The 19,760-nt window shown below is 48.8% G+C and overlaps 1 protein-coding gene across 4 annotated transcripts; it reads left to right on the top strand.

Annotated features, from left to right (window-relative positions):
• Nucleotides 1–2,404: 2,404 nt before the first annotated feature.
• Nucleotides 2,405–13,557, top strand: TRAPPC3 (trafficking protein particle complex subunit 3). Of its 4 annotated transcripts, XM_007092470.3 has the most exons (6): nucleotides 3,323–3,503; nucleotides 3,621–3,775; nucleotides 10,674–10,771; nucleotides 11,017–11,116; nucleotides 12,165–12,347; nucleotides 12,804–13,557. In XM_007092470.3, coding segments are annotated over exons 3-6 (405 nt in total). In that variant the 5' UTR covers nucleotides 3,323–3,503; nucleotides 3,621–3,775; nucleotides 10,674–10,769; the 3' UTR covers nucleotides 12,924–13,557. The 4 variants fall into 4 exon arrangements, with proteins under 4 accessions (XP_042852475.1, XP_007092532.1, XP_007092531.1 ...); XM_042996541.1 differs by lacking the exons at nucleotides 3,323–3,503; nucleotides 3,621–3,775 and adding an exon at nucleotides 2,405–2,466; XM_007092469.3 differs by lacking the exon at nucleotides 3,621–3,775.
• The last annotated feature ends 6,203 nt before the right edge of the window (nucleotides 13,558–19,760 follow it).

Below are 19,760 nucleotides of genomic sequence, written 5' to 3'. Positions count from 1 at the left end.
GATGACGACCGTGGGGAGTCGTGAAAGTTTCTTTGCAAGGGGAGGGGTGAGCACTGCTTTAGAACTGGAAATTCTCTGTTGTGTCTAATGATCCGGGACTGACTTTGAGGAACTCATGGCAAAGAGACAGTGTGTGGTATTAGCCTATGTCAGTCATTCTCAACCAGAGGCAATTTTGTCCCCCAGAGAACATTTGGCAATATTTAGGGGAACTTTTGGTTGTCAGAACTGGGGGTATCACTGGCATCTAGTTCTTAGACACCAGAGATGCTGTTTAACATCCTACAATGCTCAGAACAAAGCATCATTAGGCCCAAAATGTCGACAGTGCCAACGCAGAGGAACTCTTCTCTAGACTGAGGGTGGAGGCGCCCGTACCCCCTCACAAGATGCTAGTGGTGGGGACCAGCAGACCATCTGGGAGTTAGCCAACCTGATGGACGTTTCTCCCAGCCAGCCCCAGAAGGCTTCCTGTACAGTTGATGGGTCCAGGATGAGTCTTGGGAGGATGGCTAAGGGGAACCAGGAGTGCGTGCACCAGTGTCCTGTGATTAAGTCAAAGCAAACAAACGGAGAGATGGAGTGGGCTCCTCTCCATTTAGTCCCTGACTGATCAGGATCCCTGGCAGGTCCCAAGTGCTAGCAACTGAGAAGGTTTAGAGTATGTGTGTCTCTCCAAGTTTGGGGCTGGATGACAGCATCTGGGAGCCTCACGTGCCTCTACCCCCATATATTAGACATCCCAGAGAAGGAAGAAGTGAGATACTTAAAATATCAAGGACTGAAGCCCCAATAGGATGCCTTGCCCGCTTTGATGAGGGGCAAGGAACTCTGTTGGCTCCCCTGTGACTCCATTACCACCCAGGGCAGTCCCTCCTCCTCGGAAACAGGCACGAATGAGCTGTTCCTCTCACCACGAGGCTGGGCTTGGGCTAGGGGGCAGAGATCAGAAATAAGTCCCCTTCCCGATCCCCCAGGGGGAGGGCAGGAGCAAGAGCATTTACAACCTCCTGGGTTTGGTGGGGCAGGGTCCAGGACGAAACTGATGGAGGGGTGAAGGAAATCACTGGGAGATTTGACACAGAGATATGAATCAGGAGGAAGGCCCAGGAGGCTGCCTCCACACTCACAAAATAGGAAGTGGGAGGGGCCTCATACTGGGGGCAGCAGAGAGAACAGACACCAGACTCTCACTCCCACCCCACCCCAAGGCACAGCATGGTGAATGGGTTAGAGACCCATACCACTCTCCTGGGGAGCCCTCCAGGCCCACTCCTCGAGGCTGAGGGTGGGGAATGTCCTCAAGGGCAGTGGTGACACCAGCGGCAATAAGGCCTCCCTCCCACCAGCTTGGAGACAGGAAGGGACAGGGACTGACTGGAGGGGGAGGAACTCAGATACAGGACCGAACAGGCTCACTGTTTGGGATTCCTGGGAAGGGTCTTTGCCTAGAGCCCCTGCTAGGAATGGGAAGCTGTCCCTGCTACATTCTTTTCTAGGGAGAAGGAGACAAGGGTGAGGAGTAGGTGCCTAGTGTTCTGAGATGTCTGGCCCTGAGCAGTGGTTGAGAAGGATTGGGATTTGGGAATGATGGGAGCTGTACCGAGAGCCCTTGGAGCAGCTGTCTAAGGAGGTTTAGGTTCACATCTGAGTGAGGGAGGAGACCCTATAAATCAGCTTAAAGTGGACCCCTCCCCCATCCTTAATTCAGGACTTGTGGCACTGGAAGGAGGAGTCCCAGAGAAAAAGACACCAAAAGGAGCAGTCACAGGCAGAAGAAGAATCTCAGAGGTCATAAGATGGGCAGGGAAAGGCTCCGCCTTCAGCTTCTCCAGAACCACCCTGCCTGACAGCAGTCTGGGTGGGGTCGGGCGGCTGGCCGTGACTGTGACTCAGGTTTCTGTGGGCAGCCAAGGGCAGCCGGCAGGGAGGAGCCCAGACCGACAGACAGACCAGCCAACTGCAGCTTTCACCTCAGCTGTCCTCTCTCCTGGGAATGCAGGAGGTTCTTCCCTGGCTGCGCTGGCCGCTGGGGGCTAGCTGACCCCCTGCCTCCTCCCCTGCCACAGCCCAGCCCTCCAGTTCCTTCCCAGAACTCTCAGCCAAGGCACTGACACAGGAGGGAGAGTCAAAGGTCACTGCCTCTAGGGAGGCCCCAGAATGTCTTTGTCACAGGGAGAAGGGTATAATAACGATTGGTCCTGCACCCTGAGGGAGAGACTGGGAGAATCTTGGGAACTGGCCTTTAGCCGGAGCAGCCTGGGCCTCCCCAGTCTTCCCCAGCCGGGCTGGCTCACGTCTGGGCGGACTGGTTGTCATGGTGAAGGCTAGGGGCTAGAATGCAGCTGCTTACAGAGTCAGGCTACCAGGCTTAAGTGAGGAGAGGGTGCTCAGGGACTCCCAGGCCAACCTGCTTACAACTGACCGGCCAGAGGGGATGGCTGGAGCTGAAACCGAAGAGCTATGGTCAGGGACTGTAGGACTTCCCTTGGTGATGGTGAGGGTGTGGCCAGCACATTCCCCTGGGGTTTCTGGGACCTGTTGGCTGTTTTTAGAGAGTGTCTGGAAGAAAGGGAATGCACATTTATTTTGTGACCAAGTGCTCTGCACTTGTGTCTCACCAATCTTCACAACAACTGAAAGAGATCCAGCAACTTGCCTAAAATGGCAAAGCTGAGATTAAAATCCGGGACTGGCTGCTACCAACGCTGGCGATCTTTCTTTTCCAGGGACCAGGCAGTGTAGTTCTTGGGGAAGGGGAGGGAGACAAAGTGACCTGAATTTTAGCAAACAGACTGGATATTCCATCATGAGGCCACAGTGGTAGGATGCAGGTACTGGCTGCTTTTGGAGTTTGGGAACAAATGACAGTTTGAAAAAAACCACTAGTGAAATGCTTGGCACATAGGTTCTCATTAAATATTTTTGCAGTAAGAAGCCAGATTTGTGTATGAGCCGTAGCTAGTTTTCTGGGACATCCTGGGAGCTTCTGGCTCTGAATTGCAGCAAGAGCGGAAGAAGCTAGTTCGAAAGGGGGACTTTCCAAGACCAACCCAACAAGAGAGGAATTTGCGGAGCATCTGTGAGGGTGAGGGGGTGGGCGGAAGGGAAGTGTGTGGACTACACAAGATTCCCGCAAGCTCCGGACGCCACCCAGCGGCTATAATGTAGCCCTCGGGGAGCCAGGCTCTAAGAGAGTCAGCCGCGCGAAGCACTCTGGGACTTGTAGTCCAGCGGGGCTGCCAACGGAGCGGTTGGGTGTTGTAGTCTGACGTTTACCGGGCGGGAATTATCCTCATCCGCCGGACCACGAGTCCCGTGGTGCCCCGCGGCAGGCCGCGCAGGCGCGGTGAGTTGGTGCCGGTCAGTCCCGAAGGCTGAGGGGCCGCGGCTGGGTGGAGCGGTGTCCAGAGGGGTCGCCGAGCAGGTCTGTGGCGAGGCGGGGTCCGGCGGCCGGCACCATGTCTAGGCAGGCGAACCGTGGCACCGAGAGCAAGAAAATGGTAACTCGGAGCGCGTGACCTCGGCGAGCGGGGCGGAATGGAGGCGTTCTGGGGAAGGGGCCCGGCGCGGGGCGCAATTGGAAAAGGGCCTCCTATGAGCGCAAAGTGCTTTCGCAGGAAGGAAGGAGGAGGGGGCTGCCTGTGGGCCTGGAGGGGAGAGTCACGCCGGGGACGTCCCGGGCCTGAAGCAGGTTGCAGGGCCGCTGGAGTAGCTCAGAGATCCCTCCCCCGACGCCTGAGAGCCGCCGTCTGCTAGACCAACAGCGACGACGGTAATAGTAACTACCACTATTGCTCTCTTACTGTGTGTTAGGCACGGAGCCAGGCACTTTACGTACACGGTGTCATTTAATTCGCTAAGTAACTCTCTCAGGTAGATAATGTTACCACAGTTTTACGGCTCCGAGAGGTTACATAACTTCCCCAAATTTACATCTAGGAAGAGTTAGGATTTGAACTCATGTCTCTGTAGAACTTCCAAGTTTCAGACTACTGGGCCCTACTGTCTCTCACACTGTGCTCTGGGGATGGTAAGAGATGCTCCGATACTGATCCTGCCAGAAAGGAACTTTTATTTGGAGGAGTAGGCAGGGTGGCAGTAAGTGGTACCTCTCTGGTGAGGGGCGGGGGGCGGGGGGACTCCTTTCTTGCCCTGGGAATAGTGGGACACCATGTAGTCTGGTAAAGTTTGGTTGCAGGTGGCAGCCTGACCTGGAAAGTAAGGTAGATGACGCTTTCCTCCAAATTAAGGGGACCTCTTGCCAGGTGTTTTTCTTTGCCATATTCTTCCCTCCTCCAGAATTGCCCATGCTATCTTTCTTTCCCGATTTGGAAACTCAATCAGGGGCCCTTTGTTGACACTCAGCTCTAGCGGGGTGATTAAACATCCCTTATACCTTGGCATCTTACACTAGGAACAGCCACCAAAAATGGGCCACAGGAGGCCCTAACACTCCAAAGTAGTACCTGACTTTTTTTTTTCAGACCCCTTTTGAGAAGCTGCTGATACCAATGGATCTCCTCCCGAGATTTTTTTTTTTAAGTTTATTTATTTATTTTGAGCGAGAGAGTATGGGCAGGGTAGGGGCAGAGAGAGAGGGAGAGAGAATCTCTAATGGCGCAGAGCTCTACACGGGGCTCGAACTCACAAACCATGAGATCATGACCTGAGCTGAAACCAAGAGTCAGACACTTAACCAACTGAGCCACCCAGGTGCCCCTCCCCAGAAATGTTAAATTGACAGACATGTACATGGACACTTGTGGACATTGTTGGAATTTTCAAGTCTTGTTTGATCCTCAATTTCCTTATTTATAAATTGGGGACAATGATGCCTACTTAAGATTAAGTGAGATAACAGTGTACAATGTATGGGACATGGTAAATGTTTCCTCTTTTCCTAAGATATGAGGAGATGCTTAGTTTTCATATCTTAGTTTTGTTTTGTACTTTTTTTAAACCTGAAATCCCTATTGAAATATTTAATACCATTTTATTTATTTGTTTATATTTAAATATTGAGAGAGAGGGAGACAGAAATTCTGAAGCAGGCTCCATGCCGACCGAACCACCCAGGTGCCCTTTTAATACCATTTTAAACAGGAACCTCCAGGTTCCACCCTTAACACCAGCAGCAACCCCCTCCATGTTCATTCTGCTTTGGTGAGGGGAGAATTAGGGAGGGGAGCAGCACACTCCTGCCTCAAGGCTTTTGCAACTGCTAGTGTCTCTGCTTAGAACTTCCTTCCCCCAATGAGTAACCCTAACCCTCATGTAGCTACTCCCTACTTCATTCGCAGTTACTCAAATGTCACCTCCTCTGAAGAGACCTTTCCTGACTACCTGACTAGTTTTCTGTCCTCTTACTCTACTCTGTTTTTCTTCATGGCACTATTCCGTTATAAATTATATACTTGTTTCTTTTCAGTCTTCCCCATGAAAATGTAACCACCAGAGCAAGGATTTGTTTTGTCCATTGCTCTGTTCCCAGCATCTGGGATGATGCTTGGCTCTAGGGAATCAATATTTAGTGAATGAATGACATGAAGGTTTGGGGCACCCTCTCATTCATTTCCTGCTGCTGCCTACTTAAGGGCCTGTCACATGATCCTCTTGCTGGCCACCTGGTTTTGGTATGCTCCTCTCCTCCTGGGGGAGGTCTCTCCCTCTAGCAGCCCTCTTCCCAGTTGGCCCAACCTTCTGCTAATTACTGTGTTCCCACTTAAACCCTCCAAGACTTAAATGATTAATATACCCAAGGAACTACACCTCTGCTTTTAGTCTGTGCGAGCAGAAACAGCCCATGTATCTGGCAAACTTTTCCTGAGCCCTAACTATATGGGTGGCTCTGTGCTAGGTGTTGGGAGAAGTGCAGAGATGCAGTCCTAGTCCCTGACCTTGAGAAGCACATGCTATGAGAGAGGCAGAAAAGTATATAACACAGGGGTGTAGTACTGTCCTGGCCTAACTGCTTACTTGCTGTGTGACCTTCATTGTTGTAAGCATCAGTTTCACCATCTTTAAAAAATAGATTCGAAAGGGTAGTAATAGTATCTGTCATGGGGTTGTTCTGAGAGTTCATTGACATCATGCATGAAAAGCTAGCAGTGTGACAGTCCCCTCAACACAGTTGGCACTCGGTAAATGTCAGCTAGCAAGCATCCTTGTTTGTACAGATATTAGCCTTTATGTGTCTGTACAGTGTTTGGTTCTTGAATTCCATGGACAGTCAAACCCAACTTTATTTTGTGTTGTGTTACTAGTAACCCAACCCCAGTGGCTGTATTGTCCAGTGCTCAGGTGGGTTACTACTTCAGTGGCAGCACTCAGAATCTCCATACAGGAGGCCGGAGGGTAAGAGAGAGGGATCAACTCCCTCCTGTTACTGACCTTCATTCCCAGCTGCTTGGGGCAGTCACACTGAATTATTTGTGTTGATAAAAATAGTAAATGTGACTCTTGGAGCATTAGCTCCAAAGATCGGCCCCCCTAGGAAGATTTGTTTGTCCGGGGCACTAACTGAAAAGGCTTTGAAAACCATCAAGTACAGTAGCTCACCTGAAGTAGGGCTTGGCTTTACTTGCTCTGCTCAGGTTGTGCCTATAGTACTTGGAGATCGTATTGGCTATTCTGTGGTTTCTTGGTCTGCAAAGCATTTAAAGTCCGTTATCTCATTAGATCCTCCAGCATGACAGATTTTACTGTTGCCCGTGTTTGTGTGAGGGGATTGAGATTTAGCAAAGTAAAGTGACTTACCTAAAATCCCACAGCTAGTAAGTGGCAGTCCAGACTCAGAATCCGGTCTTCTGACTACAAACCCAGTATTCATTCATTCTTTCTTTCTTTCTTTCTTTCTTTCTTTCTTTCTTTCTTTCTTTCTTTCTTTCTTTCTCTTTCTTTCTTTCTCTTTCTTTCTTTCTTTCTTTCTTTCTTTCTTTCTTTCTTTCTTTCTTTCTTTCTTTCTTTCTTTCTTTTTAATTTTTTAAAGTTTATTTATCTTGAGAGAGAGAGAGAGACAGAGGGAGGGAGAGCATGAGCAGGAAAGGGGCAGAGAGAGAAGAGGAGAGAGAGAATCCCAAGCAGGCTCCGCACTGTCAGCACAGAGCTCGATGCAGGGCTCGAACTTACCAACCACGAGATCATGACCTGAGCCAAAACCAAGAGTCAGAGGTTTAACTGACTGAGCCACCCAGGTGCCCCATAAACCCATTATTCTTTCTATTTGCCTTATTAGTTATTACAAAGTTCTTTATATTGATTCAAAAATCTCCCTCCTTAAACCAATTCAGGATACTCTCTGATAGCACACTACAGAGAACTAGTTTAAGAATAAAAAATAACAGGGGCGCCTGGGTGGCTCAGTCGGTTAAGCGGCCGACTTCGGCTCAGGTCATGATCTCGCGGTCCGTGAGTTCGAGCCCCGCATCGGGCTCTGTGCTGACAGCTCAGAGCCTGGAGCCTGCTTCCGATTCTGTGTCTCCCTCTCTCTGACCCTCCTCTGTTCATACTCTGTCCTCTCTCTGTCTCAAAAATAAATAAACGTTAAAAAAAAAAAAAGAATAAAAAATAACAGCATCTACTTCTTTTGTAGGTACTGTACTTCTTGTGTAGGTACTATGCAGCAGGTGCCCTATATATATATCTCATTGTAGCCCCCAAGGGCAGATAGTATTGTCACCATTGTACAGATGTGAAAAAAACTGATGTTCCAAAATACTAAGTGATGGCTTCGATCACATAACTTTTTACAGGACAGTGCTCAACTATTAAGAAGACTGAATCTCAGTTACTTAACCTGTCACCTATAAAATGGGGATGGATGATGTTTGCTAAACTCATGGTTGTTATTAGGATTAATGAAAGGCATTCTGAAGATTTTATAAATGTAAATGGCTATTATTACTAAACATAATTAAAGCACTTAAAAATGTTGCAGAAGAGATTCATGTTTTTGTTGGGAAGGAGAATGTGGTTATTATGTTCAATGAAGAAGTTGGATCAATTGAATTAGCTGACCTTTAAGGTCCCATGAAACCTTTTGTCGTAAGGGTCACAAGGACTGAAAACCCAGGTCAGCAGTAACCTGTCTTCCTCTTCTGTTTTCTCTTTTATTCATTCCTGTCAAATCACATTGGTCTCTTAGCTGTTTCTCAAACATGGCAGACATACTCCCATGTCAGTGTGTTTGCACTTGCTTCCTACAATCTTTTCACCCAGGTTTCTTCATGGCATATCCTTACTTCCTTCAGGTCTTTGCACAAATATCACCTTACTAGGCCTTCTCTGACTATCCTATTTAAAATTGACACCTCTTTCTCTCTCCCTCCCCTTTTCTCTCTCTCTCTGTCTCCCTCTCCCTCTCTCCCTCTCCCTCTCCCTCTCCCTCTCTCCCTCTCCCTCTCTCCCTCTCCCTCTCCCTCTCCCTCTCTCCCTCTCCCTCTCCCTCTCCCTCTCCCTCTCCCTCTCCCTCTCCCTCTCCCTCTCCCTCTCCCTCTCCCTCTCCCTCTCCCTCTCCCTCTCCCTCTCCCTCTCCCTCTCCCTCTCCCTCTCTGCGTGTGTGTATCCTTTGCTGGCTTTTTGTCCATAGCTCTTATCATCATCTGGCAAACCATATATTTTATTCAATTTATTATGTATCACCCTCCTATTAGATAATCTCTGGTACATAGTAGACATTGAATGGATGACTTTTTTCTGTGCCACAGCTCCACTCCTATTTTTAAAGTATGAAGACCTTTAAGTGATGTATTTACATTGCACACTGTTCAAGTGGGCTTGGTTCATAATCAGAGATGGAGACAGAATTGCAAATTAAGAGAGAGTGTGGAGAACCTGGGTCAGGAATCTCATTCCCAAATCCCAGGCATATTGATTCTGTGACCATGGACAGATCTGTTTAGAACCTTGATTTTTTTTATTGGTAAATTGGGGGCTGCTGCGTGTATAAGGTGCTTGATAACATTGTGATATGCATGTTACTTGGCATTATGGTGGGCTGAGGCCATTGGAGTCTCTATCCAAAGGCTCATTAATAATGGAAGGAAAGCTCTCCTGATTTAATGCAGTGGTGCCAACTCGATAGACTGGTAACTGCTGGATTGTCTCCATCCATTCATGTCCAAGCCATTCTAGTGCCAAACCCGTAACTTTACTAAAAAATCATTGGCCTCCTTAATAGCTTCCCCTTAATTGCCATATTTGGTAAATGGTCTCTGGGAGACACCCTGATCTGACTGTTTTAGTTTAGTTCAAAAAGCCTCCTGGTTCTGAAACTGATTCTCTGACTCTCTAGTGCAGGTAAGTTTTTTGTTATTTTTTAGGGGGGCTATTAATATTGAACTTATGGGGAACAGTGGGTAGAGTGAATATTGGCTTAGAAACTCTTGTTTTTTGTCTCCCAAAATTACTTTTGTCAATAATTAGCTGTTTGTCTTTGGGCAGATTACTTAATCATTCTGAGTCTCAGTTTTCCTCATCTCTGAAATGAGATTAATCCCTGCCCTTTCTGCCTTACAGAATTATGGTGGGGTGGAAATGAGACTATGAAAAGTAGAAGGCAGTATGTGAGCAGAAGGCTCACATTATCATTCTTGCAGTGACCTCAGCACCAGGCCAGGGGGACGAGGTGAGGAGCACTGAGGTCCTGAGAGCCTGGGCCTTAACATTACTTGGACTTTCTTCCCCAGAAGACTTGAGGACAGAAAGGTGCTCTGCCCCAAGTCTGACGAGCTTCCACTCAGAAGGGAGCGGTTGGGTGGCTGACTTGATCTTTCAGCCTGCCTTCTGTGTGGATCCATTGCCCCAGATGTGCTGTTAGCATGTTCTTCACTGTGTTTAGCTCCTGACCTCCTGCTTTCATTCTGTAGTCATGGCATTTGTCATCCTTTCCCTTCCACATCTCTGTTTCTTGGTAGGTAGGTGACAGGAGTCTTTATCTGAGACAGGGATTCTGTGATTTTAACTGTGGTTGTAGTAGAAACCAGTCCAGATCAGGGCTGTGTTCCAGGTACACAAAAGATTGGACTTTCAGAGTGACCCCATTCCTGGAAACATTTTCGCTCTGTGTCAAGAGGAACATTATTTTTCCTCATTTTGGTGACTTAGGAGGGGGATTATCAGAGCAGCGGACTTTGTCTAGGACTTCCTTTCCTCCCCACAGACAAGGTCCCTGGGTCCTTGCTGCTCGTGGGTGGGGCGCTGGGAGTGAGTTGAGGCCAGGACACCCCAGATATTCTTAGGTGTAGAGAAGCCATTGGTCACACCTGCTAACATACAGAAGCTAATCTGTAACTGTCTGTTTCAGGTCTGTCTTTCATGGTATCTAGTGGATGACTGCTGCTCCCACCCCAGATTCTGGTGACCCAAGCTTAGCTTGGCGGTTGTGGTGGGGTCCTGGGTTAGCAGAAACCCACCTTGATATGTTGGAAGAGTGACTCCTCTATGCATGAAGTGCCTTCTACAACCTGTTCTGTAGTAGGTCTGGCTGAAGCCCTGCCACCTTGACCCTGGGGAGCCACACTCGTTGGCACTCCATAGAGGAGGATGTTCTTTCTCACCATACACGGATGACCTTCCTTTGAATCCTGACAGCTGCATTGAGGCTGATCTAGACTCACTAAACTTTGTTTTTTGTGCATCTTGGTTCTGACTGTCTTTTGAATGTCTTTTAGAGCTCTGAGCTTTTCACCCTTACCTATGGGGCCCTGGTCACCCAGCTATGCAAGGACTATGAAAATGATGAAGATGTGAATAAACAGCTGGATAAAATGTGAGTGAGCTGCTCTGCGGGAGGGACAAGAATGGGGCTCCCTAGTGCACAATCCGCATGGTCCTTTAGAGCCCAGAACAGGATTCTCTTTTGTAACCAATATTTTGGATACAGTTTCCGCTGAGCTCATGTATTGAGATGTTTTGGAATTGTCCCCTATTTTCCCTTTACCACCAGCAGCCTTATGTTCAGACGTAAGACATTCACACTCCATAATACAGTCTGTTCTCTTATTTTCTTCCCAGGGGCTATAACATTGGAGTCCGACTGATAGAAGATTTCTTGGCACGGTCAAATGTTGGAAGGTGCCACGACTTTCGGGAAACTGCAGACGTCATCGCCAAGGTCATTATCCTGGGCCACCTTGTTGTGCTGAGGGATGTCATTGGGAGGCACTGCTTACCACACTCTCCATCTCCCTTAGAGAGGCCCTTAGTATTCCAAAATACTAGTTAGGCAGCTGTCTGGTCAAAGGAGTCTTCCTGGTGGTTTGGGAATAGCACAGATTATGAAAAGGGAACAGTGGTTGGGATCATCTGTGTGGATGAAAGCCCCACTGAAGTCAAAGCCAGGTCTCCTTGACTGTGAAGACGTAGCAGAGCAGCCTGGGGGTTAAGAATACAGACTTTGGATTCAGACAAACCTGGCTTCAAATTCTGGCTCCAGTACTTACCAGTTAAGGGTAAGTTGCTTTTAACCTTTTAATTATCACTTACCTCATCTTTAAAAAAGGAAAATAAGAGCTGCCTCACAGAGTGATTGTAAGAAGTAAAGGAAATAATGAACATGAGCATTCAATTAAAACGAATACACTTAACTTAGTGTGTTTATAGGAAATGGTCACTATTGATAATATTAACATTATGTATGGTAGAATTAATAATAAGTGATAAAACGCCTTTAGCTTTGTGGCGTCCGTTGCCTAAAGGTTGGTTCTTTCTGTTGTAGAGCATGCCGGCCCCAATCCTACAGAGAGCTGATAGTGAAGAGACAGTGTGAGGGTTTGGAATCAGGAGGGTGGATAGAGGGAAGGATGTCTTCAGAGTAATTCTGCCACAGTGACTCATACTTGCTTTCAAGAAGGATTCAGGTAGCACAGAGGACAAGGAAGTGGACCGTGCCTCTCATGTGCTGGTTCCGAGAAGCCACCCCGTCAGAAGAAGTGTAGGTGGGCAGCAAGTTGCCTAATTGTATGACGCCTTGAAGGAGCGGGGTGTGGAACTGTGCACAGATGCTTTGTCTTTTTTGCCCTGAATGCCTAAAGCTCCAGTGTTTTGCAAAGGCCACAGTTTTGTTCCCAAGCCATTTAGTTCTCCTTTGCCAGTCCCATCACCTTCCCTGGTGTGCGGTCCCTACTCCTCTTCCACATAGTGCTGTCATGTGTTCCTGACAGGTGGCGTTCAAGATGTACTTGGGCATCACTCCAAGCATCACCAATTGGAGCCCAGCTGGTGACGAATTCTCCCTCATTTTGGAAAATAATCCCTTGGTGGACTTTGTGGAACTTCCCGATAACCACTCATCCCTTATTTATTCCAATCTCTTGTGTGGGGTGTTACGGGGAGCCTTGGAAATGGTGAGTGCGGCTCTTTACCTCCTGGGACACCTGAAATGTAGTAGGGGCTTGATAAAGGTTTGAAGGAATGAGAGAAGGAGAGAAAAGAAAGGCCTTTGGCTCCCCTCAGCACTTTGCTACCTGAGATGTGACGCTGCTGAGCATAGGATCCAAGGTGGATGTTTCTACACGGTGATGATTCTTGCTGATAGTAGTGCTGTCAGCCCCCAAAGCCCAGGAAATTCCCAGATTGGCTTATTTGGGTAAAGGTCTCATTTGTGGGTGCTCTTTGTTAAGTCAGCCTTACAGATCGGGGCCACTGCTTTCTACAGGGACACGAACTGGCAATCCTATCCTTGCGAGAAACCAGCCCCCTTGTTGGGACTGCCATGGATGAGTCAGCTACAGCCTGTCCCCTGTGGTTCCCCAGAGGCTGCAACTAGGCACCCGCCCCTTCATTTTCCCACTGTCCCCCAGGTCCAGATGGCTGTGGAGGCCAAGTTTGTCCAGGACACCCTGAAAGGAGACGGTGTGACAGAAATCCGGATGAGGTTCATCAGGCGGATTGAGGACAATCTCCCAGCTGGAGAGGAGTGACCATCCCCAGGACTTCAGGGTAGCTAGCAGGAAGGAGCACTTGTTGGAATCAGAAGCCTCAGCTCCCTCTGCCCTCTAGAACTCAGTGACTCTTTTAACATGGTTGTTACATATTTTTCTGTTTCCATTCTCCATGCTAATAAAGAGCAGACTGCAATCTAGTCCATTTACCCCACAAGTGTGTACATTCAGGAGGGAAACTCTTTGCTCCCTCTCCCTTCAGAGGGGTTGGATGCAGTCATCTCTGGTTGGACTAGAAAGAGCTCAACTGTTTTACATTCCTGTTTGAATTTTCCAAAGCAAAACCCGTTTGATCCCATTAAAGAGGCAAGCCTACCCCACATCTATTCCTGGGCTTTCAGAAAGCCATTGGTAAATGGCTGTAGGGAATCCAGGGTTGTGGGACGGGGGAGGAGAGGCTGATAGGGATGGACAGGAATTACTAGTCATGGTGTGACACACTCTAGTGCTTGCCAGGAAAGGGGAGCCATGCTGGAAACACTGACTTCTGGGAAGCCACCCAGGTCTCATTCCTCCCTGCTGTTTGGAGGCAACATCTCCTCTTTTTACAGAGGGTCCATCCTTTTTTCTTACAAATTCTTCAATAAAGACACATTCTTGAGTGAAATCCTAATCATGTTCTGTTTTCTTTCTGGAATTTGATTGCAGTGGAGTGAGGAGACCAGCTAAATCCCTGGACCCTGCCTTGCTTTTACCTGGTCTAGAAATGGCTTCTCCCCACAGACTAGAGAGTCTGGGAAGCCTGGGAGCAAATACTCCTTCAAAGTCACTTTTGGGTTTATTATCTAGCAAAATCTAGAAGCAGACCATTACCGCAGATATACCTAAAATGGACTACCTTGAGCTTTTTGGCCACTAAGTTGGAAGGCTTGGCTAGAGAGACCTTGTTAAGAATGGGGAGGGGAGGGGCGCCTGGGTGGCTCAGTCGGTTAAGCGTCCGACTTCAGCTCAGGTCACGATCTCGCGGTCCGTGGGTTCGAGCCCCGCATCGGGCTCTGGGATGATGGCTCAGAGCCTGGAGCCTGCTTTGGATTCTGTGTCTCCCTCTCTCTCTGCCCCTCCCCCGTTCATGCTCTGTCTCTCTCTGTCTCAAAAATAAAACGTTAAAAAAATTTAAAAAAAAAAAAAAAAAGAATAGGGAGGGGACACCTGGCTGGCTCATTCAGTAGAGCATGTGACTCTTGATCTTAGGGTTATGAGTTCGAGTCCCACGTGTGTCATAGAGTTTACTTGAAAATAGGGATGCCTGGGTGGCTCAGTCGGTTGAGCTTCTGACTCTTGAGTTCAGCTCAGGTCGTGGTCTCATGGTTCATGGGATCGAACCCCGCATCTGGATCTGCTGACAGCATGGAGCCTGCTTGGGATTCTCTCTGCCCCTGCCCAGCTTACGTGCACACATGCGCGTGCTCTCCCTCCTTCTCAAAATAAATACTGAAAAATAAAAATAGGTGAAAGCCAGATGGGAGGTTTGAGAGGATGAAAGGGAGAGGACTAAGAGTACTAAATTTTTTTTTCAAGGAGTTTTTTTTTTTTCATTTTTTTAAAAATGTTTATTTATTTTTGAGACAGAGGGAGACAGAGCACGAGTGGGGGATGGGCAGAGAGAGAGAGGGAGACACAGAATCCGAAGCAGGCTCCAGGCTCCGAGCTGTCAGCGCAGAGCCCGATGCAGGGCTCGAACCCACGAACCGTGAGTTCATGACCTGAGCCAAAGTCAGACGCCCAACTGACTGAGCCACCCAGACGCCCCTCAAGGAGTTTTGCTGTAAAGAAGAGCTAAGAAGTAGGGTAGTGTCTACAGGGTGATATGAAGTCAAAGGAAAGTTAAACCTCTGGTGTTGGGTACGATTTTTTGAGTGCTTACCGTGTGTCAGACATTGTCCTAGCACTTTGCATTACCTAATCCACGATAATTCCATTATTCACAATAACTCCATTTTGATTTAAACTTTTTTTAAGTTTATTTGAAGAGAGACTGAGACAGCACCAGTTGGGGAGGGGCAGAGAGAGGGAGAGAATCTCAAGCAGGCGACCAGCAGCCAGCACAGAGCCTGATGCAGGGCCTGAACTCATGAAACTGTGAGATTATGACCTGAGCTGAAACCACGGGTCAGACGCTTAACCAACTGAGCCACCCAGGTGCCCCAAAATAAGTCCATTTTTAGAGGGAAGACGACAAATTGCCTGAAGTTATACGGCCATTAAGGGGAGAAGCTAGGTCACAAAGCCCATGTTTTGTTTTTTGTTTTTTGTTTTTTTTTTTGCTTTATTGACATTTTTTCTTTTTTTTTTAATTTTCTTTTTTCTTTTTTTAAATTTACATCCAAATTAGTTACCATATGGTGCAACAATGATTTCAGGAGTAGATTCCTTAATGCCCCTTACCCATTTAGCCCATCCCCCCTCCCATAACCCCTCCAGCAACCCTCAGTTTGTTCTCTGTATTTATGAGTCTCTTCTGTTTTGTCCCCCACCCTGTTTTAATATTATTTTTGTTTCCCTTCCCTTATGTTCATCTGTTTTGTCTCTTAAAGTCCTCATATGAGTGAAGTCATATGATTTTTGTCTTTCTCATTTCACTTAGCATAATACCCTCCAGTTCCATTCACGTAGTTGCAAACGGCAAGATTTCATTCTTTTTGATTGCCAAGTAATGCTCCATTGTGTGTATATATATTCTCCACATCTTCTTTATCCATTCATCCATCGATGGACATTTGGGCTCTTTCCATACTTTGGCTATTGTTGATAGTGCTGCTATAAATGTGGGGGTGCATGTGTCCCTTCGAAACAGCATACCTGTATCCCATGGATAAATACCTAGTAGTGCAATTGCTGGGTCATAGGGTAGTTCTATTTTTAGTTTTTTGAGGAACCTCCATACCGTTTTCCAGAGTGGTTGCACCAGCTTGCATTCCCAACAAAGCCCATATTAACTGTGATGCCTGGTTCACATGGAGAGGTGGGAGGGGAGCAGGCCTGTGGGCCCCTCTCCCAGCCTTACAGAAGTTAGGATAGCTTTTCAAGGGAGGGATCAGAGGTTGTCAGGCCTTATTGGTAGCACTGTTCTTAGAGACAGCCTAGGGCCTTGAGGTCCCGATACTCAGGTTGTTGGGGGGAAATGGGGCCTCTGGGCTTTTCTCAAGGTTAGTGCACAGGCCTGAGGTGATGCATTGTGCGTTAAGTTTGTCTTGGTTGTGTAGGTTAGAACCAAGGTTTTGGGATGCCAGTAACAGAGGCAGTTTGCACACGACCTGCCTCCTCCAGTTGGGTTAGGCCATCAAGCAGGGGTGGGGAGGGGGTGTCACTTTTGTGTTCCCAAGTATAGGGAGGCTCCCTCTGGGATCCTGTCTTTTCTGAGCCTCTTTACCTCCCCCTCCAGATACAATTTAGGGCCCTAGGGCGGGCACCCCATTTCGGTCAATGGTATCCTTAGCACCCAGTATAGGGCTGGGTCCAGTCACCCTAGAGTTTGAGTGAATCAAGGAGGTAAAGAGAATGAATGTGGGCCCAGATGTGGACGCGCTGTGCGGTGCCTGGGCCCTGCCTAGGAAAGTGAACCGCACCCTTCCCTCCTCCAGGGGGCTCTCACCCTTCCTCTTGTAGCACCACCCCCACTTCCCGGCAGCCTTTTGTATGGTATGAGGTTTTAGATACTTCCTTTCCCAGAGTTAAACATGGGCAGCATTACAGAGTCGGCAAGCTGTGGAAACAAAGCCCCCTCAGTGATTTTTCCCAGTGGCAGCCCCACAATTGTGTGATGTGCACCCAGAGGCTGAGGGAAGGGAGGGGGTGGGGACTATGGAACTATTGGGAACATCACCTCATCATCTCTTCCAAATGAGCCAAACATATACAAGTCCAGCAACCAAGCTTCGAGGTCCCCTACCACATCCCCACCCCTGGAATTAATTCATTGTGGATTATATATCCCTCACCTTTACTCTGACTGAGGCTGGGACAGCCCCCCAAGGCTGGGCCATTCCTTGTTCTCCAGGATGTTACCGGCATGCCCTCCCAAGCAAGATGGGGCAGGTCTGTCTGGCTTTACGGCAGGGGGGCTGAATAATGAGGTCAGCAGCCTGGGTTGAAGCTAAATTCTGGGGCCTGGGGCCGGAGTCCATGCTGGTGGCCTTTGGGCTTGGCACTGGCTCCGCAGAGCTCAAAGAAAAGGCCTTGCTCTTCAGCCTTTGGCCACCAGGGGTCTCCAGATCACCACTCTGTTGTCCTAGCGTGACCGTTGGACCCCTGGTTTTCATAATTTGCTAGAAGATGCACCTGATGGACAAATCTCAGAAGCTGGTTAGAATGTGGACGCACTCCCCCCTTCCCCCCAGTCACTCCCACAGGATCTGACAGCAAAGCTTACATGCTGCCAGGCTAAGTGAGGGCGAGGGCCTAGCTACTGAACCCAGGGCATTAGAGCACTTGGGCAAAGAAGTGTGTGGCCCCTGTGCATACCCCAAACTCTCATGCTGGCCTCAGTTGCACAAGCTAGCCCTGAGCCCTCCTCTCATCAACCCCTCATCTTCCTAAGTGGAGACCAGAGCACCAGCACTGTTCCCCTGATGTAAGAGAGTCCTATTCCTGCCCTAGACCTCCACACGTGACATTTCCATATTTAGGTTATACTTTCCCCTGGTGGGTTGGCCTCCCCTATATTTGTACTGGGCATCCAGAGAAGGAGGTGGCAACAGAGGCCCAGGACAGAAATTGCATTAAGTAAAATTAAAATAGTCTCCTAACAAGTAGTTCATTGTGGATGGTTGGGGGTGCTGGTGCAGGAAAGGCATCTTCTGGTTCTCTCGGAGCTTAAGTGCTACCATGTGCTGTTCCCTGGAAGCCAGAGGGCCGGTGGGGGCGGGGGGGGGGTGCAGGGAGGGTGGCGGTAGGCAAGGAGCCTCGCTGTTACGGCTCCCCAGCCTTTGATGTAGAGCCAGGCCTGACCCTAGGACAGCCGAGGGCCACTGCCAGGGTTGCTGTGGGACACAGCGCATTCCTGGGGGCAATTTACGCTCCTGGCAGGAGGAGAGGAAAGTTTCTACTGTGGGGAAGGGGGTGGAGGGAGGGCGCTGCAGAAGAAGTTAGGGGGTGGTTGTTGTGAGGGACAGTGGAGGGAGCCAAGGCATAGGGCGGCACCATCTTACCTCGCCTGGTAAGCCTTCACTGGCTTGGGCGGAGGCCTCCTCCGGGAAGCCCTCTCTGATGGGCCCAGAGCTGCTGAGGAGCGGCACCCTCACTCTGCACCACACACGTGGGCCAGCCCAGGTAGAGCCCCAGGGGACGCCCAGAGAAGCAGCCGTTCTTCCTTCCTGGCTCTGGGTGCCTGGACTGTCAGCCGTGGGGACGTGTAGGACTGAGCTGGGCTGAGGAGGGCTGGGGGGATGATGTGAGGGCTTGAGAGTGTGTGTGTGTGAGCACGGACAAATGTTATTCATAGCAACAGCTAATATTTGTTGAAGAGGGGCTACACGCTGGTCAATGCTGGTCTAAGTGCTTCACGTGCATTTTTCTTTTCTTTTTTTAAAATTTTTAAATGTTTTATTTATCTTTGGGAGCGAGAGACAGAGTGTGAGTGGGGGAGGGGCAGAGAGAGAGGGAGACACAGAATCTGAAACAGGCTCCAGGCCCCGAGCTGTCAGCACAGAGCCCGATGCGGGGCTCGAACCCACAAACTGTGAGATCATGACCTGATCCGAAGTCCGACGCTTAACTGACAAGCCACCCAGGCGCCCCACATACATTTTTCATTTAGCCTTCCCAATAGCCCTATCCCTATGCCCATTCTGGAGATGGGAAAACTGAGGAACACTGAGCTAGTACATTGTAGATTCAGGACTTGAACCCAAACAATCCAGTATTGGATACCACACTCTAAATTATGTGTTACATGTGTAAGTGTTGGGGTTTCAGTGTGTGTCTGTTTCTGTGTATTCCTTGGGGAGTGTGTCTGTATGTGAACTCTTTCGCTTAACAAAAAGAGTCCTGTGCTGGTTGCTGGGGAGATGCTGGGAGCTTCCGTCCATGGGGGAGCAGCCCAATGCAGTGTGTGTAGTGGCGGGGAGGAGGAAAGGGACAGAAGAGGTTGTAGACCAGAGACAAAGGCAAGTTTGGGTTCTGCTCCTTACTGGTTATGTGACACTGAGTGAAGGATTTGAACTCTGAGCACCAGTTTCTTCATCTGGTGTAAAATGGGGCTAATAATGCCTGCCTTATGGACTGTTTTGAGGATGAAACAAGAAGAAGTGTGTAAATTTCCTGGCATATTCTGGCTGTTCCCTAATTGGCAGTTATGTTTAACGTGATTGCGAGTACAGAACCGTCTTGCAAAACTACTGCTTGTGGATATAGGAGGGTCTGAGTGTGTGCAGAGAGTAATTTTGTGAATTCAAGGCTGTGTCCGTGGTGCTCATCGCTGTATCCCCAAGCATCTAGTGCTACTTTTTAGCACAAACTGGGTGCTCAATAAATGTTTATTGCCTGCATGCCGACTGAGTGTGAGGATGAAGTGAGGAGGGTCCATAGACAGAGGGGTATGTGGACCTCCACCAGGACCAGCTACCTAATTTATGGGGCTCGGTACAAAATGCAAATGTAGAACTCCTTGTTCAAAAATTATGAATTTCAAGGTGACCCCGCAGAGCAGTAAACCAAGCCTGTCTGAACAAGGAGCTCTGTGTGAATGTGCAGGCAGGCATGCCCATGAAGCCAGCCCTGGCCTCCACTTGCCTGAGTCCCCAGCTGTCCCCAAGCCCAGATACCCAGGACAGAGTACAAGCAGACTCCAACCATGGTCCACCATGCTTCCCAGCTTGC

This window comes from Panthera tigris, chromosome C1, assembly GCF_018350195.1.
Source record: "Panthera tigris isolate Pti1 chromosome C1, P.tigris_Pti1_mat1.1, whole genome shotgun sequence".
NCBI lineage: Eukaryota > Metazoa > Chordata > Mammalia > Carnivora > Felidae > Panthera > Panthera tigris.
The sequence above is the reverse complement of the archived record's forward strand: the minus strand, read 5'-3'. Positions and strand labels throughout refer to the sequence as shown.